Below are 24,309 nucleotides of genomic sequence, written 5' to 3' on the forward strand. Positions count from 1 at the left end.
CTGGAAAACACACATTCCACAGAATGCCATCTCGAATTTTACGTAGACATGATTAATTGCCAGCATCAGCTCCAGCACTCTTATAGAACGCTATCTACATATTGATATTACTTTGTACACAGATAGAAATCTTCTGAAAGATTCTTTGCTGCAGCTTCAGCTTTGACAAATTATCTGCTCAAGATAACATCAGGAATGTTTGGCAACTGTTGCAGGGAGGAAATTCTGCTCCAATGACATTTGGCTATGACCCAGTAATCTAGGCTGACAGAAATGGATACAACAGCTAGCCATTTTTAAAATTAGTCGTATCACTCATGAAAGCAAATAGGCCTTTCAAAAATAGGTGCTCAGTTTCAGCACTGGATCCAAATATATGTATTAAGTGTACTAGGTCTAAAACAAAACATTGACGTTGTCAATGTTCAAAATGTGTCCCCCAATTGTAAAAGAACATCCACAAACATGCAACATTCATCACTATTGGTTCTAAATAATGGATCATCAAAAATAGTCTCTTAGATCGTGGATAGTTAGGTTTTATTTTGCAATGGGCAATGGGAGTCAGAAACCAATAGGTCATTTTGAAGTTCTTATCCTGGTTTCAGGAAGTTAGATTATTTTTGTAAATAATTAAGGACTGATTTGAAGTAGAAGATGCAGCATGATAAAGATCAGCATCCATGTTGCAAAAATGATTGAAATTACAGGAAACAACATCCAAGGATGCAGTTCCACCAGTGGAAAAAGTAATATAATCTGTGGTGCAAGAGGTCATTATGACATCCTGTAATTAGAGGTAGTTACTGACAAGACTGCTGTGTCTGGAATTTGGTGCAAGGCGGCGGCACTGTGGTGCAGCAGTAGGAGTTGCTGCCTTACAGCGCCAGGGACCACGGGTACGATCCTGACGACGGGTGCTGTCTGTACGGAGTTTGCACGTTCTCCCTGTGACTTTTCACCGGGATTGCCGGTTTCCTCCCACACTCCAAAGACGTACAGGTGTGTAAGTTAATTGGCTTGGTATAATTGTGCAGTGTCCCTAGTGTGTGTAGGAAAGCATTAGTGCGTGGGGATCACTGGTTGGCACGGACTCAGTAGGCCTGTTTTCGTGCCGTATCTCGAAACTAAACCAACTAAAAACTTCTCTCCAGCCTGTTGCTGTCAGGAATCTGTTATGAATCCATGCCCTCTCCCAACAATGAACCGCCCCCTGTGGAGAGGTTACTTACGAGGGCCAGCTGGCAACAACTGCTCTGTGCGTTTCCAGATGGCCTGGATCCTATGGCCTCAGCTGATGCCTCCCCTGCACAGCTCTGCTCAGCCCAGAGGCTGCACTAACCTTAATGCCAGCAACTTCCATCAAGCTTGGTGGAGAAATCTTCAAGCTGGAAAGAGTTATGCAAGTTAAAGGAAAGGATAATATGCAACAGGTGGTGGTGATGGAGACATTGTACCTGGATGCCACATGCAGCTGGCAGTGCCAGAGCCCAGCAATGCCCTGCACTCTACGGTTGGTACGGTTGCTGCCTTACAGCGCCGGAGGCCTGGGTCCGATCCTGACTACGGGTGCTGTCTGTACGGGGTTTGTACATTCTCCCCGTGAACGCGTGGGTTTTCTCAGACGCCTTCGATTTCCTCCCACCCTCCAAACATGTACAGGTTTGTAGGTTAAGTGAAAATTGTCCCTAGAGTGAGTAGGGTTGTGTTAATGCAGTCTCTTGCCCAGAGTTGGGAAAATCGAGAACCAGAGGACATAGGGGGAGAAAAAGGAATTTGAGGGATAATTTGCATGTGATTCTTGATTTAAAGATTTTAATTGGTACTCTCCGTCATTTGCCAGTACCAAATTGAATTTTATGGTATAGTAGGCCATAGAACCAAGTCACTTTGAAAAAATAGCCAATTACTATACAAGATTTCCTCTCATAAATTTGCAAATGAGTCCTTCTCAAAATAATTTCACAAAACTCTCCTTCCTTGTCAGCATGAAACTATGTATTGGAAACTAACCAAGCGTTACTGCATATTCTAAAATACTTGTAATTTAATTGAAGCTAATTTCAAACATTTCTTTTCTAAAAATAACATATTCACACTAGATCAACTAGGCAAAGTGATGACCAGCAAAGTAATTTATCCAGAAAATTCACGCAATGTACCTGCACCAACATATATCAGGTAATCTACATAATGCCTTTGGAGGCAATAACTCTCATCTGGAATTATACTGTCAGCATATACACTTAAACAAAAAAATTACCATATTTCATAAGTTCTGGAAGTTGAGTTAGGCCATTTCAACCATCAAGTCTACTCCGCCATTCAATCATGACTGATCTATCTTTCCGTCCAAACCCCATTCTCCTGCCTTCTCTCTCTAACCTCGGACACCTGTACTAATCAAAAATCTATCTATCTCGGCCTTAAAAATATCCACTGACTTGGCCTCTACAGCCTTCTGACGCAAAGAATTCCACAGATTTACCACCCGTAGACTAAAGAAACTTCTCATCATCTCCTTCCAAAAGGAACATTCTTTTATTGTGCAAAATATCCTTAGTTTCTCCTGCATGGGGCAAAGTACATGTTCTGGATATGGAGTTAAATGCTATCTCCTCATGTGAGCGTTTAAGATTTCAAACTATTAACACTTAACAAAAGGGGATGTCCTGAACAGATGTAGCACGAGTCTTCTATTGACTGATTTCTTGAGAAAACTACCCTTAATCAAGCCTCATTGGATAAGTTTATTATTTACATTTCAGAGCCAGTATTTAGTCCACAGCCAACTCTGCAGGAATAAATCAGCAGACCACCACTGCTGTTAATGGAATTATGTTAAACTAAATGCCAAAAGCACTCCATTAAATCTGAAGAAGGGCCTCGACCCGAAACTTCACCTATTCCTTCGCTCGATAGATGCTGCCTCACCCGCTGAGTTTCTCCAGCAATTTTGTCTACCATTAAATACAATGCTCTTTCTGAAGCTCTTGGATTATATGCAAGTTCTTCTATTTTTGCATTTTGAAGATGTGACAGATTAATTTTTAATTTATCACAATATTGCATACAAGTACAATTTGATAGAATTAAAGATTCAGGTGTCTCTAAAATCATGACAAAATAGTTAATATGTCACAGAAGACTATAATAACCAAAACAAAACTTGAAATATGCACACTTACATTTGGATGCTGAGGCTTCAACCAACCCGCGCCAAATCAAACTCTGGACAATATTTTCTTAGCTATTGCACTTTGATAATATGAACTGTTTAGTATTATTGTATTGAAATAAATAATTTAAGGGACGGATTTACTGCTGCACAGCATTCCAAATGATTTGAAACCCAATTTTCCTGATATAGTGTAAGAAGGAACTGCAGATGCTGGTTTAAACCGAAGATAGACACAAAAAGCCGGACTAACAGCGGGACAGGTAGCATCTCTGGAGAGAAGGAACGGGTGACGTTTCGGGTCGAGACCCGTCCTCAGACCTGAAACGTCACCTATTCTTTCTCTCCAGAGATGATGACTGTTACTCCAGATTTTTATGTCTATCCTGATATAGTAGCTATACCTGTTTTTTATTTTGTAAATATGCGATGTTAAAGTACCAAGCAATACATCTGTTGAAGTGTGCTGTTAATTTAATTTTCAGAGCAGACAAGAAAATACTTCTGAAAAAGTCACTCTTAAATCCAACCTTCAGCTGAACGGCACAAGAAATGGCTAAAGTGTTGACAACACATTTTTAACTTTATGCATTTCTGGATAAATAAGAGTAATGGATTCTGCAGCCTAACTTTGGAGTCTTCAGCTAATGTTTAAAATATTTATAAAACTAAAATAAGAACTCCCTATGAAAAAAATAATCACTTTTCAACTCAAAAAACTTGAACATCATACATATTTGTGAAATAGTACTTGCTAAAATAGAAAATGCACTTGGCCACAGAAATAAACACTGCTTTTTCTTTTTTTTTAATTTAAAAAAGGAAATATGTAGTTACACTTTTGGGCAAAAAAGCTCAACTGGGGTGACACAACAAAATGGTTCAAACAAGTGGCAAGTTTCTGACGGTCTAAAGAAAGGTCCCGACCCAAAACATCCCCCGTCAATGTTCTCCGGGGAAGCTCCCTGATCCGCTGAGATACTCCAGTAATTGTGTCTTTCCTTGTGAAACCAGCTAATGCAGTTCATTGTTTGACCAAGTTCCTACAATTGTAAATACAAAACAAACAGGAAACTACACAATGCCAGTGAATGTAATATTCATAATTGTGCAAGACGATATGGGAGAGACCAACACATTGTTTAAGCATAACATTCAACTTCCAAGAGAGCACTGTTGTCAAACAAACACTCCATCTGTCCTTCAGGAATCCTAATACCCAAGGGTATTCGTAATTTTAAGGCAGAGATAGATTCTTAATTAGAACGAGTGTCGGGGTTATAGGCAGAAGGCAGGAGAATGGGGTTAGGAGGAAGAGATAGATCAACCATGATTGAATGGGCCAAAGGGCCTGTTTCCACACTGTATGACTCTAAGGCTTGATTAAAAACTCTTGTGCTATTTTTCTTTAAACATTCCAAACTAAAGGACTGCAATCTTATTTGTTTGCGTACTAACCGGTGGCCTAACAGGAAGAACAATGAGTATGAAAAAGAACTAACAAATGTGTACGAACAAATACTTCAAATAGGGCACCTACTTGTGTGTGCAGCTAAATTTAATGGCTTGCTTTTAAATTACCCAACCTCCAATACAAAGCATTTTATAGCCAAATAAAAACTTAAAAATCTCAGCCACTATTGCAATATAGTTAACAGCAACCAATTTATTCTTATGCTATAACAGTACAGGAGGCAGAATTTTGGTCCATCAAGTCAATCAAAATAATCCGATCAGGTTAATTTCTTTTCACCTTATTCCTAGTTACCCTGCAGTTTATTTATTTTCACACATCCACCAATTTCGCCTTTTGCTTCTTTTACAGTGGGGATTTACAGAGGTCAGTTAACCTACTGGCTCATCTTTAGAAGAGGAAACTAGACAAGAAGGGTCTCGACCCAAAACATCACCCATTCCTGGAAAACAGATTCTCCGCTGATAATACCCAAAACGTGAACTGCAAATTGAAAATGGTGCTAAAACATGGCGCTTCTTGCATGCAGGATCAGTAGACTATTTCTGTACAATTTGCTAATCAGGAATATGCTTGGGTATGGCAATACTCTGCTGGGCTGTACGCAAACAAATAATTTCAATGTGCGATTGCGCTTTGCACAATAAAAGCACCATTGAACCATTAAAATCGTGCAAACTTCGCACAAGCAACACCCATGATCAACATCGAAGCTGATCCCTGGAGCCCTGGGGCAGCAGTACCATGGACTGCCTGGTTACAACAGACCCCAACATGGAAAATTTGATCAAGAGAGCAAGGGATACAACAAAGGCTACAGGACTAGACAACATCCCAGTTGCAGAAATGAAGACACAGTGTTTCAGAACTAGCAATGCCTCTATCCAGGCTGCACTAGTACAGTTACAATGCCGGCATCTATCCAACAGTGCGGAAAACTGTCCTGGATGTCCTCTTCACAAAAAGACAAATCCAATCCAGCTAATTATCTTCTAATCAATCCGTCTACTCTCAAACATGACCAGTGATTGTTGACCATCCAATTCAGGGACAGTTTACCCAGCTGTTATCAGGCAGTTGAACCATCCTTTCAACAACTAGAGAGCAGTCCTGAGCTACTATCTACTTCACAGGAGACCCCCGGACTATCTTTAATCAGAGTTTACTGGAGTATCTTGCACTAAATGTTATTCCCTTTTTCATGTATCTGTACACTGTGGATGGCTCAATTGCAATAATCTATTGTCTCCCTGCTGACTGGTTTGCACACAACAAAATATTTTAATTGTACTTTGGTGCACATGACAATAAACTAAACCAAACTAAAATTAAATTAATTACAATGTACCTATTCACTGATGGCAAAGTTTGTGCTTCACCAGAAACACTCATTACAGCCCCGGTCCAAATATGGACCAAAGAGGTGAATTTCAGAGGGTGAGTGACTGCCCTTGACGGCAAGTTGTTTAAGAAGGAACTGCAGATGCTGGAAAAATCGAAGGTAGATAAAAATGCTGTAGAAACTCAGCGGGTGAGGCAGCATCTATAGAGCGAAGGAAAAGGTGACGTTTCGGGTCGAGACCCTTCTTCAGACGGCAAGGTTACATTTGACTAAAAGTGACATCAAGGTGTCCCGGCATGCCAGTATTTAGGAATCCTGTGCAAATGACTGGTAAAGGTGTTGTATGATATGCTTGTCTTCATCGGTCAAGGTATCGTACAAAAGCCAGGAAGTACTTTTGCAGCTTTATAAAACTTGGGTTAGGCTGTATTTGGAGTATCATGTGCAATTAGGAGCAATGTGGAGGCTTTGGAAAGGGTGCAGAAGAGGTTTACCAGACCGTTGCCTGGATACAAGCTATATGGAGAGATTAGACAAACTTAGATCGATTCCTCTGGAGCATTGATGCTTGAAGGAAGACATGAGAAGTTTATAAAATTATAAGAGGCATAGATTGGGTAGACAGTCAGAACCTTTAGAACCCACTGTGGAATTTTCAAAGGCCAGAGGGCATAGCTTTAAGGCGAGAGAAAAAATGTTTAAAGCAGATGTACAAGATACTTTTATTTTTTCAACATATGCTTTGTACTATTTCACTTTTGGTTATTTCTAAATGTGCGAAAGTCGATTAAACTGTCTTCACAGCCGTTTTCTGGATGGAAGCACGTTGGCTTTGTTAAATATTGCACGCGGCAACTTTCAATACAAAGGACCTAGATCAGCTACAGTCTTTGAAAGCATAAAATATTAAATGAGAAAAATCAAATAATAAGGATTACAAGAGCTCTTCTATTAACACCCACCCTCCTTCCCTGGGTGGGTGTAGTACTAATCAAACACTTTTTGCTATGGTACTAACTGCCTGATGACATTAGGACATCCATAAACATCCCACAGACTCTGCAAATGAGCCTTATTTGGTCAATTTAAGAAATACCTTGCTGAGATTATCTACAAATACATGCATATATTTATCTATTTATTTATTTTTCATCAGCCAAGAGACAGAGAAACAATAAAATTCCTACCTAAAGCACCTCACTAACATCAGTGGTGGAAAGACAACATTTTACAATTTGATAGTTTGCAAACTGTTACTGATTGCAAACTATGAACACACGCCAAATACAATCACCCATCTTGTGAAAAAGATCAAGTGTACTCAAAGCAAAAGATTAAGAGTTAGATCTCTGTATAAAGCTATCCTGCACTTTTGTAAATTGGCTATTTCAGGGCACTGGTTGCCATTTGTGATGTCAGCATACCAATATTATGAGATTTATCAAGAAGCAGCCACTACTGCTGTTGTTATCAGTCTCAGAAAAGGCATATCATGCTTGAATTTTCCAACCCAAGAGTGATTTAAAAAAAATTGTCCTAAAACAGATCCAATAGTAATGAAACTCTGCTCGTGGTCACTTTATCTACAGAACTCTGACAGGGCAGCTTTTTTTTTTTGCATACCTGATAAATGCTCACTCCTGCTAAATCTCAGATTTCTGAACAATTGTCTATAATATGATATTTCAGTTATTTCTTTTTAATTACTTTGCAAACATTTCTAAACACCTGTTTTCGCTTCTTCATTCTGGGATATTGTGTGTAGATTGATTAAAAAAAAAAGAATTTAATCCATTTTAAAATAAGGCTGTAACCTAAGAAAATGTGGAAAAAGTGAAAGGGTCTGAATACTCTCTGAATGCACAGTATGCAACAACCCCAAGTAAAATTAATTTATTGTCAATTACAGATTCTACACAAAGTGGCTGAGAATGAAATGACTAATTAATAAGCACTGTCTGAGAAAATGTTTTGTTCACTCGATTTGCTGGTAGAAAGGAAGTGTATAAAGGATATGTCATAAATGGAAATGAACTCAAACTCCATTCCAGACTCATTTTTGTTTCATGTCTTGTTTTTAAAAAGTTAGATCTGAAGCTGGATTGTGTCTTACCATGACAGCACGACTATTAGCAATTGCTGTTTTTCCATTGTGAAACTACAGCAAATTTCAGAAGTTTAAGCTAAACATCAAAACTGTTACTAGTGCTAGTACATGGAAGGTTTAGAGATATGGTCCAGATGCGGACAAATGGGACTGTCTTATATGGGACTGTCTTATATGGGACATCCTGGTGGGCATGGATGAGTTGCGCCATAGGGCATGTATCCGTGATATATGACTACGAATCCATCATTCACCTTATTTTTGGAGGCTATATTAAGATCACCCTTGCAAAAGGAATCAAGGAAAAAATGAGCCGCAAGTTTTGGATGAACGCGAGTTAATAGAGGGTGGATAGTGGGAGGCTGGCTAATAAAGCACAACCTTATTTGAAGATGTTATAACAGATGGAGAATTTCAGGAGTAGACATGCGATGGCAAGGGTAGTGATTGGCACTGAAACACGGTCATTGTGACGGAGACAGAAAATCCGCAAACAACAGGGCTCAACCAGAGTGCCTGGGAGGAATTGTAATTGGCAGTGGAGGCGGAAAGCAAGTCATTTGGTCTTTACAATATTTTTCCCACTTAAGAAAAGAATCGCAAGTCATCTTTGTGCAGAGGGTGTACTAGTCATGTCTCTACTATTTATTTAATTCCCCTTACATGTTTTTCGTCTACCTGCTAAATTTTTGTACGGTGTCCTTGAGGCTCTTGAAAGGCGCCCATAAATAAAATGTATTATTATTATTATGATGTAATCTTACAATATAGATACACTATAGGTGTGGTAGGTGTAGTCAGCATACACAGGGAACTTGTGCATGCATGCAAACGTCAAATGTAGTTTTGGGGGTAGGAGGGTGGAAAGGAACAAATGACACACATTTGACAGAGTCCAGAGACAATTGTGCAAGGCGAACAGAGAAACTCTTGCAGTTAACTCTATCAGTATGACTACATAGGCAAGAGTATAGCCAGCCAGGAGAATTCTCATGGTTTTGTGCGGCACCAAATCCAAACTCTGATTGCAACAGGATTGAATAAAATCTTTAAAAGCCAGAGAAATTACATTTTTGTGTTCAACATTAAACATGTGGAAAAGCACATCTTTCATGCATTTGATAAACTTCCAACTGATATTGTCTGCTGGTCTGCCTACAGATTATCAGTTCAGTTTGCAGATACATTTATAGTTTCCTAGAAAGTGCCAAAATGAAAAAAAGTCAGACAGCATCTCTGGAGAAAAACAGGGGACATTTCGGGTCGAGACCCTTCTTCAGACTGAGAGTCAGGGGAAAGGGAAACGAGAGATATACAAGGCACATAGAACAAATGAATGAAAGAGATGCAAAATGCAACGGTGATCAAGGAAAGGTGAAGTTGAGTTTCACTGTCTGTATAACTCGTTATCATCTACCCCACATCCAACAATGGATCATTGTGGGCTTCACCTTACCTTGATGATCGGTGTTTTTTGCATATCTTTCATGCATTTGCTCTATGTGCCATCTATATCTCTCGTTTCTTTCCCCCCTGACTAAGTCTGAAGACGGATCACAACCCGAAATGTCACCCATTCCTTTTCTCCAGAAATGCTGCCTGACCCACTGAGTTACTCCAGCTTTTTGTGCCTATCTTCATTATGTAGATTCTTGCTCCCTTGCAGCATTTAAGAGTGGATATCAGCTAGCGATTTCTAATTTTCAAACCAAAAATTGGCGTTACTGGATTTTCTCTCAGTACAGCACAACACTGCTTCCAAAATACAGGCTGCTATGAGCTGCAACTGAAAGGATAGAATAGAATTTTGCAAGACACATCTGAAACATCAGAGCTAAATCTGACACTGTAAAAATCTTTGGCAGCAGCATCTTTTTCCTTGCCAAGACTACAATAGAGTATCCACGTCAGTTTGCAGGGTCCGTACCCTTTTGCTTAGTAAAGACTGCAATAAAAAAAGAAAAAACACACAATTCACAGATTTCACACATAATTAGATTCCCTTTGCCACTGCTGCTGATCCTATGGGGATTTAAACAACGCATTATATGCAATAGGTATTTTGTACTAAAGATGGCTGCAGAAAGAGGTAGACATTGCCCGCTCCATCATGGGTACTGACCTCCCCACAATTGAGGGATATACACAAGGCACTGCTATAAAAAGTAAGTAAGTAAGTAGGTTTTATTTATATATCACGTTTTAAGTCAACTCGCATTGACACCAAAGTGCTTTACATAAAATAGATAATAAGTTTCCATACAAACCATAGAAAAAGGTTAAAAAAAATATAAAGAAAATGGACACAACACATTATAGAGTTCAACACAAACGTCACCCCTCAGCAGAATCAAAAATTTCCAGTGGGGAAAGGCACCAGAAAGTTAAGTCTCTTCCTCTGTGAAACACCCGAGGTCGGGGCCCATTTGTGGCCTTGCAGCCAGTCCGATGATTTTCAGGGCCCTCTTGCCGTGAAGATGGAACTCGGGCGTCGGGTGAAACAAAAAGGCAGCTAATATCATCAAATCCCACAGCACCATGGGTACACTCTCGTCTCGCTACTACCACTGGAAAGAAGGTACAGGAGCTCAAAAACTGTGACCTCCAGGTTCAAGAACAGCTTATTTCCAGCAACCATCAGGCTCTTGAGCACTGCACAACACTAACCACAAGCCTACCTCAGCAATTATGATCTATTATGGACTTTGTTTTGGTTGCACTTACAAACTCTGAGTTTTTTTTGCACAATTATGGTTGGGTTATCTTAGTATTTTTTATTAATTTATTGTATATTTGTTTGTGCATTATTGCTTTAATTGGACTGTAAAGCTGCAACAAGCACAAATTACTGATACGTTGCTGATACAAGTGACAATTAAACACTCCCGATGCTGGAGGCAAGATATCAAGCACCACCCAGACAAGAAAATTACAAGCTAAAAGGAACACAAAGGAGAATCATTAAGTCAGTTAATCAAAAATGTATACAAATAATTAAATTAAAAGCAAAACTAAATGCAAGGAAGAATTCCAACCTAATAAAAGAGCCCCAATAGCTGAAATCATTACTGCTCATGATCGAAACAATAAGCTTACTTAATATAGTTCATAAATATAGTACAACCAACGAATAACTTCGAAGCAAAGACAGGGTAGGCACGAAAGCATAAGGAACAAGAATTGGAGGAACAGTTTGTATATGGAGTGGGGTGCTGGAGAGAATGCACAAGAAGATAGGTTGCTGCACTATTTGAACTAATTCAACAAGCTAAAAGATACAAATGGCATCAGAAAATCCACAATGGTAAATGACATAACAATTTAGCTTGGGAAATAGAGTAAGAAAAGCGAGGTATATTACAAAGATCTTGTTGGTTACTATTTGCGAACCACTTGCTGGTTACCATGTGCCAACCACTTTTAATGCAATAATGTAACATCAAATTACAACCTTTTTTCATACAATTTTTAGGATTTAACCTCATAGGGGTTAAATACATCTGAGGCAAGGCAGTGAAGTCAACGTGCTGAACAATTATGTAACAAAGCAAGATAATTTCAAGAGAAAGAGAAACACAAGTGTATGTTCATTGAAGCTAGGTTATCTCTTTGGAGTTATCTGAAGAGTAGTTGGAATCTAGATACAAATCTCTTCTTACTCGTCCCTTCTCAGAGGGGACATGCTGGGGACCAAAAATAAGTGGAATTTGAGTATTTGTACGGTGGACAAAAATATAAATAACTGAAAAACAGTACACCAGATATGTAAAACTATTAAAGCCTTCTACTTGGAGAAAGTGATTTCCAAGCTGAATCTATATTATTATTTTTAGACACAAAATGAAACCCAACCCAAGAGCCAAAGCCGTTTTACTCAGGTTGGTGCCAAGTTTTAAACACAAAGATGTTAATTAGGTAATCTTTATCAAGTAAAATCAGGAGCTGCTGGAAACAGTCAGCAGGTTAGGCAGCATCAGGCTTGCTGAATGGTTGCAGCACTTACTACTTTTATTTCGCATTCCTGACATTAGCCACTTGTTGATTTTCAGTGCTATTAAATAATGCCAAGACTGATTTTTCTTTAAAAAAAGGGAATTCTAATGTTTTTACCTCAATGGTTTAAAAAAAACAAGAAAAAGATTTCAAGGAAATTTTTTTGTAGCAGGCTGGATATAGTAACAGCGTTACATATTCTGTTGTGCTGCAGCAAGTAAGAATTTCATTGTCTATCTAGGACATATGACAATAAAACACTCTTGACTCTGTATGTAGAAAAAGAAGAAAATGCAGACCAGATGCTCAGCAGAGGTACCAACCACAATAGGATTGCAAATAAGCTAATGTTAGATCATGAGAGGAAGAGTACAGAGTGGGACAGCAGAAATGGAGGAGGAAACATGTTATTTAGTGGCAAGAAGTGGGAACTATTACTTAGAATAGACAGTGGCCATGCCATGCAAGCCACAGGCACCTCTTTTACAGGTCATATGCACCTTTCAAAATTTCACAGTGAATAAATTCTTTAGTGTCTCACATCATAGCTTCAGCAGAGATGTAATCCAGTGCACAATACCCTTTAACCTCAGCAGTCATGCATCGGGGGAGGGATGGGGCAATGATTATACACTGAACGCACGTTAACTGTGGCAGACTGGACATAAAACACGCAATGTGTACAGTATCAAACTGTTATGGTGTCAAACATCTGCCATTGTGATGAATGCACATGGCGGGCTTGTGATCACTCTGCACAATAACGGGTTGTTGCATTACCGGCTGTCTCTGCCACTCTAAGGACGTGAACATCACTGGCAAGGTCGGTATCTACAGCCCATACAGATTTCCCCATGAACCAAGGAGTAAGTTGAGATTCAACTCAAGGGGATGGGTCCAGAGTCACACGTAGACCAGTCTGGGCTCGGATGGAAGGTTTTCTATCCTGAAGGATATCAGTGAATCAGGTGAAGTTTTAAAAATGACAAATGGTCGCTTCACTGATACCATGAGAAATGAGCTCTAATTCCTGATTGACTTACTTGAATTCCCCAGCTGCCATGGTAGAATATTAATTCATATCTCTGGATCAGTGGTCCAGAACTCAGATTGCTGCTCCAGTAACTGTTCCCAGACGTGACATTCATTTTGTAGATGACAATGACATTAGTGAATTGTATGAAAAAGAAACAAATGTTTTAAGCCAGTGTAGGAAGTAGATTTCGCGGACAGTGTTGAAGAAGGCAAACCGTTATGCTTTATCTGTATAGCAACCAGCTTGAAATGTAACTACTAAATGAATCACATCAAACTTTCATCAAAATATCCTCCCAGATCAGAATAATGTTAAACAGAAGCCTGTGGAGGCCAAGTCAATGGATATTTTTTACAGCAGAGATAGATAGATTCTTGATTAGTACGGGTGTCAGGGTTATGGGGAGAAGGAAGGAGAATAGGGTTAGGAGGGAGATAGATTAGTCATGATTGAATGGCTGAGTAGACTTGATGGGCCGAATGGTGTAATTCTGCTCCTATCACATGACCTTAGAAAATAACTGCAATAAAAATATGTCCAAACACATAAATAATGACAAGAAGCTTTTTGCTGTACCTCGGTACACGCGACAACAATAAACTAAATTTTTGTCTACTGTAAGGAAACAGACAAGACAGAAGTTAACATTTCTGACCAATGGGCTTTCATCTGAAATAGGAAAAGTTAAGGACTTTAGGATGCAGAAAAAGAGCAATGGAGCTGGGATAAAGCAAGAATTACGGAGTAAAATATGCAAAAGGGGTGGAGGGCAATTGCAATTAAAAGGCAAAAGTGGATGATAATGCAAGGTGAAAGAATGAGGCAATGGAACAAGGAACAATTGGCCAGATCTTTTGAACTCATCATTCACCTTATAATGAGTCTGCCTACCTCCCAAATTCATCCCCATTGAACCAGTGGCAAATTCCATGCCACATTGGATATATTGGTGAGTGGGAAATCATGAAGGCTTGCTAACAACACAAGTTCCTTCCTTTCAGTTGATTGTCAAGGAAAAACGTGGCTATTTCCTGCTTTAGGACACAAAGAATAGACTCATTTATGGATGAGTAATATCGCAGAGAATTCCATGTTAAACGTGTATGAGCAAGTAAGAATTTGAAAGTATGAAAATATTAAAAATAAGAGACATAGTTTGCCTTCAGAGTCCTACAGAGCAGAAACAGGCCCAACAGACGAACTCACCCGTGCCAACCAAGATATCTACCTGAGCAGGTCCCATTTGCCTACATTTGGCCAAATCCCTCCATGTACTCACTTTTAAATAGCCGTTTCATTTAAAGGATGCTTGTTTCATATACTCACCACCCTCTGAAAATGTTTCCCCTCAGGTACTTTTAAAATCTTCCCCCTCTCACCATAAATCTGTGCCCTCTACTTTCAGGCTCCCCTTCCTGGAGAGAAGAGTATGACCATGCACCTTTTGTACGTCACATTTATTTCCAGTGCCACACGAATGACACAATAGACACAAAATGCTGGAGTTACTCAGCGGGTCAGGCAGCATCTACAGAGAAAAGGAATGGGTGACGTCTAGGGTCGAGACCCTTCATCATACCCTCAACTGGACCCCGATTTCAAATAACTCTGTGAAGGTCAACCCTCAATCTAGTACACTCCAGGGAAGAAAATCCCACTCTAACTCAGTCTCGCCTTATAACTGGCCCTCCCGCCCTGGTACATTCCTCTTGAATCTTTTCAGCACCATTTCCAGCTTAATTACATCCTTTAATTGTTGACTAGTATTTTTTGCCAAATTACGTTCACAAAATTCACATCCCGTTTAGGAGGCGCAGGCTGAGTCAGTGATCTCAATCTTTTCCAGGATCTCATTCAGCAAGATCTTCCACCATCCAGCAGTCCACATTCTTATAAACTCCAGCGAGTACAGGCCCAGTCCTGACAAACGCTCATCATGGGTTAACCTGCTCATTCCTGGGATCATTCTTCTAAACCTCATCTGGACCCTCTCCAAGGCCAACACAACCTTCCTCAGATATGGAGTCCAAAATTGCTCACAATATTCCAAATGCAGCCTCACCAGCACCTTAGAGCCTCAACATTATCAGAATACTAAATGTTGTCCCGTAAGCTTGCATGTACTCCTGATCTCCCAAACTACCTCATTAAGAATCTTGCACTTTCTCTGTACCACTAATCTGCACTCTGATATTTTTTCTCTTTGCACTACCTTTTGTATTTGTGTATGTTTTGATTGCACTTGTGCATGGTATGATTTGCAATATAGCATGCAAATAAAAATATCTTGATACATATGACAATAAACTGATTCCATTACACCAAAGCAAAATCTCTCAGTGTTAGATTGCTGAATGGCAGGACTGGCTGTTCATGCAAAAAAAAATTATATTTCTCAGAGGAATGGCCAAGAGCTAGTTTTGTCAAGGAGAGGCATTTGGAAGGTGGCAAGCTTGGTGAAAGGATATCTACTATGCAAATACCACCATATTTGGAGACAAAGACAAGTGACATTCCAATGATTGCCATTTGACAGGGTGGATAAACTGGCCTAATAAAATATGGATCTGCTCCAGTGAACAGTCAGAAGAATCATAATCCAAAATTATCGAAAAAACTGGGAAATCTGAAGTTGAAAGCTATAACGTTAATTGGCTGATTTTTCACCAACACATGGTTATTTACCTTGCTGCCTGTGCTATTTAGCCAATTATCATCCATACACAGGATATATAATTAATCCCCCAGTGTTTAACTAATAGCCTTGTATATAAAAACTCAATTTATCAAAAGCTTCCAAAACACAGATCAAAGTGATGGGTTATGATCCTCTTATGAATGACTTTGGATGTTACAAAGTTAATTTTAATAAATTAGATTAAAGCTAATCAAGTCCAATTAGTACAACCAGGAGAGAGAAAAAAAACCAAGAATAACTAAGAGCCTGGTAGCTGTCCATTTCTGAAAATAAACACATAATGGTAATCAATTTTTAATCTATTGGTACCTCCATCCATCAGTATCAATACTTGCATTAATTGCGACTTATGTTAAAACCTTTTAGCCAGGCTGGACTCCCACCTGATCTATGTTTGTCATCTATTTTCTTTGTCCATTACTGAGACAATTTCTGTCATATATGCTGTAATCAATGTTTTCTTTTGACCCTTTCAATAGGCTTTTATCATCTTACTGAATTTAAATTGCACACGGTAGGTTCATTCAATTACTATTATTTCTGTTTATTCCAAAGGCAATGACAGTCAGTCTCAAAATCTCAATGCAAATAGATGTAGAAGATTTAAAACATTGAGAAACAAATGGGTGGCAGTGTGAGTTGCGAGGAGGATGCTATGAGGCTGCAGGGTGACTTGGATAGGTTGGGCGCGGGAGCAGATACCATCTGTGAGGTTATCCACTTTGGTGGCAAGCATAGGAAGGCAGATTATTATCTGAATGGCGTCAAATTAGGAAAAGGGGAGGTGCAACGAGACCTGGGTGAGCTTGTTCATCAGTCACTGAAAGTACGCATGCAGGTACAGCAGGCAGTGAAGAAAGCTAATGGCATCTTGGTCTTCATTGCGAGAGGATTTGAGTTTAGGTGCAAGGTGGTCCCAGTAGTACAGAACCCTGGTGAGACCGCACCTGGAGTAGTGTATGCAATTTTGGTCTACTAATTTGAGGAAGGGCATAATTGCTATTGAGGGGGTGCAGCGTAGGTTCACCAGGTTAATTCCCAGGGATGGCGGGACTGACATATGATGAAAAAATGGGTCGACTGGGTTTGTATTCACTGGAATTTAGAAGAATCTTATAGAAACATATAAAATTCTTATAGGATTGGACAGGCTAGATGCAGAAGAAAAGTTCCCGATGTTGGCGGAGTCCAGAACCAGAAGTCCCAGTTTAAGAATAAGGGGTAGGCCATTTAGGACTGCGATGAGGAAAAACTTTTTCACCCAGAGAGTTGTGAATCTGTGGAATTCTCTGCCATAGAAGGCAGTGGAGGCCAATTCACTGGATGTTGTCAAGAGAGTTAGATTTAAATTCAAGGGCTAAAGGAATCAAGGGATATGGGGAAAAAGCAGGAACAGGGTACTGATTTTAGATCATCAGCCATGATCATATTGAAAGGTGGTGCTGGCTCAAAGGGCTGAATGGACTACTCCTGGCTGCTATTTTTCTATGTTTCTAAATTCAAGGATCTTAATTATGAACCTGAAAAATCACAATGATATAGAATACCTTGTAAAATTTTGATATATACAATCTGCATAGTCTAATTAGCATAAAGGCATTTGTCCAAGAACCATTATGCTTCAATTAGAATTCTATTTTCAGCTAAATTCAAATTGTAGATTGAGACCATTTACTATGCAGTTGAATATGTAAATTTGTGCAAAACGGATTCCACAATCCAAACCCAAAACATCAGCTGTCCATTTCCTTCCACAGATGCTGTCGGACACACCGAGTTTTTCCAGCGATAACATCTGTTTCTTGAATCAGGGATTTTAAATCCTAATATAAAATGTGATGTTGTTGAGCAGAATCAGATAAACCAAGACAGGAGAGTATTCAATGAAAAGTATGTTTTTTTACATAATCACTTTTTGGTAGGAAAATGGAACTGCTTTTTTTATTTTGTGGTGAAAAACAAGAGAATCTAATTTGTCCGCAAAAGACCATGCAGCAACAAATAAGGCCCTGCAATATATGGAACAGATCACAATATCAATTTAAGAATTCAAACTATAAGATCCAAGCTCAACTATCATCATTGCCTGTGTTATCAGCAGATTGTGCCATGTAGATTTGTTAAATGATGTACCTACCACATTACAAAGTGATGCCTCCAAATTTTCAGTACCATCATTGGTGAATTACAATGGAGCATTTTTATGATATAGTTAAACATCATCAAAATAAATAACAACATTGACGCACTAGGTCAGCAGAAGCAAAATTTGCCAACAAACTACCAGGACCAATAAGGTGGCTCAGCAAAAAAAAACAAACAATAAAACTTACTTTGCCCTTCCCTCGAGAAAAAAAATCTTAGACTCAGCTGACGCCACCCTTTTCCTACAATGTACACCACCAACATGAGCATTTGAGCATTGAAACACAAAGTACTGATTCTAAAAGCAATACAAGATGAAAACAATTGTGCAATGACGAAATAAATTTTCCTGTAGTTTAGGAAAACAGCTCCTTGAGAAAAACGAATCGCCCTTCTATTCAGTCACCAGATCACACAGTCTCAACCTGGAAGTATTGGGATAGTATATCCAATAATACAAGTTAAAAATAATTGTTATTTTCTATAATTGGCTTAACCATGGGTTCAAAAGCATTCGGACACTGACCGTGTTAATCTTTCAAACATTAGAAAACAATCACAAGACCTATGAAGGTTTCACTGCACAAAACATGTAATGAAAATTAACACCTTTGGTTCCAATTAAATGCAAACAATCATGCTACACAATATACTAAATAACTACACTGAATTGAACATGATGTATATTTTTGTAAATTATTTCAATATACATCAATGGACCAGTAGGTAAAAAACAAGAAAAATATTCTATGCTAACTGGAAGATTATAGAAAAAGCTTTTCTTTCAAAAATCATATTTATGCAACTCGTTTCACCCCTCATCCAACATGTCATCTAGGCAACAGAATTCTGTCAGTAAAATGTCAGTTCTGTGGCGTCGCAATTTTTAAGGATTAGTTACAACAAAAAGTACATGGAATCCAATGTTAACAAACTCACTAGTGATCGTGCTATCATTCTTTAATCCCAATAAAGTGAATACCTTCAGACCATTATGCAATTTAAAACCCGAATGATTGCAACAATTAGCCACTGGCCGAGTAGGCCTGGAAAACATCGGTGTAATGATATAGTCTTCAAAATGCAGAAGCTCGTATTGATTATCCTGAGCATTTGTTTCACATATCTGATTTTCATGTCGCTGCCATCTAAATTTCAAGCAATTGACATGCACGAATTTGGGCTTAAAAACAAAATTAAAACAATGCCATCGGGTCATTGATTCTTTGCTCTTGGCCCGGGATCTAAGCAGCCCAAGCCCCTGAATCTCTCTCTGTACTAGATTTTGCAGTCACAGAGGTTGTTTTCAAGGGTTTTTACTCGGGTCAGAGCGTTGCAGAGGCGGCCGGCAGCTTGCAGCCGGTACAGGAGCTCCCTCCAGACGCCGGCGGTGCCTTCCCCGGCCCCCTGCAAACCGTGAGGCCGAGGCGGTCACGGCCTACCGCGAAAAGGGAGGAGGAATAAAAAAAACAACCCGAGATCGCCGGGCCTTCCGCATCAGTAAAAAGGAACAATTAAAAAACAAAACACAGCAGTGCAGGGCTTGGAAATGGACTCACCATGCATAGGTCGGTTCCGCCATGGCAGCTCCGAGGGGTGAGCGAGTGAGAGAGGTACAAAGCGGCGGCTGCGAACTCAGGCTCTCTTCCCTCCCTCCTTCCTTTTCCTCCCTCCCTCCAGGGCTAAGAGGGGAGATTAAACTCGACGGGAAGATGTTTTTTTAAAATCAGCAAAGGAAAAACAAAATAAACATAAACAATTTAAAAAAAAATCCAGTCAGTCCCTGGCTAGCATTGTAACATGGCGGACAGGCGCCTTCATTGTGCACAGGAGAGGGGTGGGAAAAAAAAAAATATTCCTCTCCCTCTCGTCGTCTTCGCCGACACCAAGCGTAAAACAATTTTTGTCAGATGCAAAATGAGGTAAACCTCCGACGATCGCCGTCTCCAGGCGCCCGGCGAGCGGTTCTTCTTTTCGCCCTCTTTTTCCTCGCCCCCTCACCTCATAAAATCGTTTATATTTTTGTTATTAAAAAGGGGAAATGAATCCTATTCCTCCGCAAATGCAGACGCCGGTCGGTGTTTGCACGCACAGGGCGCTCTCTCTCTCTCTCTCTCTATCTATCTATCTATCTAGCTAGCTATCTTTCTTTCTTTCTCTCTCCTTTCACCAAGTCATGGTCCTGTCCCGGTCCAGCCTCCGCCGTTGGCGTTCCCGCCCCTTTCTCACTCCGAGTGGGTGGCGCCCAAAGGGCCGGCGTCGTCGTCGTCGTCGATGAAGCGCCTCCACCGCCGCTGCTCCTCCTCAGGCTCCAAATCAATCAGACAGAATCACGAAAATGTTAGTCAAAAATCCCCCTTACCCCCTTACCTTGTTTCCATTGAGCCGCATGCAGCCACCCACACTCTTCAAGTAAAGGCTTTCTGCAGTAAAAGGTGACAGTTGAGAGCCTTCAAACCCATATTTTCGATGTATGCCGGGTGTGGGCGCGGTGCCAAATGTTTAGTTTATTGTCACCTGTACCGAAGTACAGTGAAAAGCTTTTGTTGCGTGCTGACCAGTCAGTGGAAAGACATTACATGATTACAATGGAGCCATTTACAGTGTGTAGATACATGATAAGGGAAGGTACACAATGTACCCATGATAAGGGAATATCGTTTAGGGTTTGTGCAACGTAAAGTCCGATCAAAGATAGTTTGAGGATTACCAATGAGGTAGATAGTAGTTCAGAACTGCACTCTGGTTGTGGTAGGATGACTCAGTTCCAGACAAAACGCTGGAGTAACTGAGCGGGACAGGCAGCATCTCTGGATAGAAGGAATGGGTGATGTTTTGGGTTGAGACCCTTCTTTACTGAGCATCAGGGGAGAGGGAATTACAGAGATAAGTGTGAGGGATCAAAAGAGATGAAGATCAAGGAAAATGTAGAATAGACCATTGTTAACGAGGAGAAGGTGACAACAAAGTAAACAGAGATCAAATGTAATCAAGGGGACAAATCAACTGGGAAGGGGAGGGTTGGAGAGAGACGGAAAGCAAGGTTAACTTGAAGTTAGATAAGTCAATATTCATACAGCTGGGCCTCATTGACAATGGGGGAGGCCCAGGACAGAAAGGTCAGTGTGGGAATGGGAGGGGGAGTTAAAATGTTTAGCAACCGGAAGATCAGATAGATTTAGACAGATTGAGCGGGGGTGTTCAGCAAAATGATCACCGAGCCTGCGCTTGGTCTCGCCGATATATAGGAGTCCACACCTGGAATAGTGGATACAGCAGATGAGGTTGGAGTAGGTGCAAGTGAACCTCTGCCTCACCTGAAAAGACTGTCGGGGTCCTTGGATGGAGTCGAGGGAGGAGGTATAGCGACAGGTGTATCTCCTGCGGTTGCAGGGGAAGGTACCTGGGGAGGGGGTGGTTTGGGTGGGAAGGGACGAGTTAGCCATGGAGTTGCGGAGGGAACGGTAGGTGATCTGGAGATGTTCGTTTTCACACTTTTATCCCTTTTGCCCGATGGGAGAGTGGAGAAGAGAGAGTGTCCAGGGTGTGAGTCGGCCTTGATTATGCTGCTGGCCTTGCCGAGACGTCGTGAGGCATAAATGGAGTCAATGGAGGGAGGTTGGTTTGTGTGATGGCCTGGGCTGCATCCACAATTCGCTGCAATATCTTACAGTCTTGTATGGAGCTGTTTCCAAACCAAGCTGTGAAGCATCCTGATAAACTGCTTTCTATGGCTCATCTGTAAACGTTGGTGAGAGTTGTAGGGACATGCCGAATTTCCTAAGCTTTCTAAGGAAGAAGAGGTGTTGGTGCGCTTTCTTTGTTGTTGCTCCAATTTGGGTGGTCCAGAAGAAGTTGGTGATATTGACTCCGAGGAATTTGAAGTTTTCAACCATTTCTACCACTCACTTTAAATGAATGCAGTGGAAAATAGATATGTTCTATTCTCTGTCCACCTGCCTCTATTCCAAAGAAAACACCTCTAGCTTAACCAATCTTTTGCTGTTGGCACAATTTTGAAATACTGACAATGTACTCATAAATTTCTGCTCCAGGCCTGTGCAATTATATTTTTCCTTGAACTCTAAATGTTCTCATTCATCTTGTATTAATTTTGTCATTTTGCTCCTCCCCAATGCATTACCTAACACTTCTCTGCATAAGTTCAAGTTCGTGAGTTTATTGTCATGTGTCGCTGATAGGACAATGAAATTCTTGCTTTGCTTCAGCACACAGAACATAGTAGGCATTTACTACAAAACAGATCAGTGTGTCCATATACCATAATATAAATATACGCACATTTACCAATTTTCTATCCAATTCACCAAACTATTTAGATCTTCCTGGTGTTTACAATTGTCTCCTCATATTCAACCTTGTCAAAACCTTGCTAAAATCCATGAAGCCAACATCAAATGCACTGGCTGCACTGATCCTCTTTCTTCCCTCCTCAAAATAAACATATCATTCAGATTCTTGATCTTCCCCAATCACATTAATAGGGACTGTCCTGATTAACCTGTGTCTTTCTAATTGAAAGTTTATGCTATCCTTTAAAATGGATTCAAACAATTAGTAAATATATAGGATCGTCTGCTGCATGAAAGGTAGTGTACAATGGGAAGTTGGTGTAGGTAGTCTAGAAGAGCTTCTTCTCATACATTGCCATCATTTATGGCCTGAATGGCTTTGTCTTGGTCGAATTGATTGGAAAGGGAAAAGGCGTTGCAAATCTAGCTTTGTTTTTTTAATGCTATTCGTTTCTCCATTTTATTACATAACTCCACCCCTTTCCAAACTATTTGTACTTTCCGATTGCCAAAGGTTATCAAAATAATCACAATTTTAACCCCTCCCTTTAGTATACTCTATACTTAGCTTTGGACACGAGATTTTCACTGTTATGCAATCAACAGTATATGCATACCAGAGTATGTTATTACAGTGGAAAAACTCATGCATTTTCTCTTTACTTCTGGCTAATCCATAATATTTCACATTTAAAAATGAAAAGAGTTTCTAGATGTATATTGAAAGAAAAGAACAAATGCTCTTAGAGGAGAAGCTATTGGTAAAACAATTTGCTGATATTTAGTTGGTAGTCTATAGGCTTCCCAATAGATGGCACAGGTTTTCCATCGTACAAGGTTGTGACTGAGAATTTGCTGGCAGAAGAATTGAGAGTTCATGGAATTTGACGTTGTTAGTGTGCAAAAGAAAAAAAATGTCAATCTGAGGTGAAGAGGTCGTAAAACATTTATCTACAACTATTTTGTATAAAAAGTCACCATGCAAATAATTTCTTAAAACGTCTTGAAAATAAACTTTTGAATTTACATAGCATTTTCCGTCACCTCAAGTTGCCCAAAGTGCAAAAATAATATCTACCCTCTTAACATTATAACAATGTTATTTTCTTTACTGGAATACTATCGAACAGAATGTTGCCACATAATAATTTGCTAAAGCAGGTAGCTGAAAAGTTGACTGAAAAGCAATGTAAAAAAAAAATAGAATCATGGAACGGTTTAAGGGGAAATTTATAATTATTTTCTGCCAAAGAAGAGATTTTAGAACTGCTGTCATTATTGTAATGTGGGAGGCATTAGTAAAGTCCATCATCCTATTCCACTTTTGTCCAAACTTCCCGGCTGCCAAAGTTTCAGGCAGTTGCTATGTTTTAACTGTGAATTATCCGGGTAACCTTATCTCAACCAACTGCACTGTTATTTTCAAAATTGTGCATTCAGATCAGGCCAATTTATGGACACTGTAAATTACTGCAATGGCAACATAACAAGCTACTAAAAGTTAAAAATGGGATTTTGCAATGTAAATACCCCATTAACAGTGACAATTATTTTTCTACCACACCAGTCAATCTTAAAAGACCCAGAAAGGAAACCCGTGAAACTCATGTTGCGAGTCATGTAGTAAACTATTTCTAAATGCTTTTTTAAATTATACTTTTTTGTTTTCCCTTTTGATGTCACTATTTATCTTCACTCCATTTCCCTTTCTGCACCTAATTTACTACATTTCAACCTGTAACACCCGTTTCTTTCGATCTGTTATGTTTTATTGGTTAGGAAGTAGACAGTAATCCCACTGTACAGTACGGTGCCAATAACTCCATTGACTTTTCTGAAACATTATCAATTTCCAGTATCAATCATTCATACTGCAATTTCTTTTGGGGGTGGGGGAGGGGGGGGGGGTTGAGAAGCTAGGAATAGGATTCAAATTGACGCTAATAGGGTGGATATTCGGCAGAAAAGCTGCTCATATCTATTGGTTTCTAAGCATTTAAATGGATATAAGCTTCTGAGTATG

The 24,309-nt window shown here is 39.7% G+C and overlaps 1 protein-coding gene across 2 annotated transcripts in view; it reads right to left on the reverse strand.

Moving 5' to 3' along the window:
- Positions 1-20,219, reverse strand: part of sppl3 (signal peptide peptidase like 3) — a 130,723-nt gene extending 110,504 nt beyond the window's left edge. Inside the window, exon 1 of one of the 2 annotated variants that reach the window (XM_033043674.1) lies at positions 19,533-20,219. In XM_033043674.1, the coding sequence (XP_032899565.1) occupies positions 19,533-19,555 (23 nt within the window). In that variant the 5' untranslated portion in view covers positions 19,556-20,219. The remainder of the gene's footprint in view (positions 1-19,532) is intronic. The other variant, XM_033043675.1, reaches the window with a different exon arrangement.
- Between the last annotated feature and the right edge of the window lie 4,090 nt (positions 20,220-24,309).

The sequence above is a fragment of the Amblyraja radiata genome, chromosome 25 (genome assembly GCF_010909765.2).
Source record: "Amblyraja radiata isolate CabotCenter1 chromosome 25, sAmbRad1.1.pri, whole genome shotgun sequence".
In the NCBI taxonomy this organism is placed as follows: Eukaryota; Metazoa; Chordata; class Chondrichthyes; order Rajiformes; family Rajidae; genus Amblyraja; species Amblyraja radiata.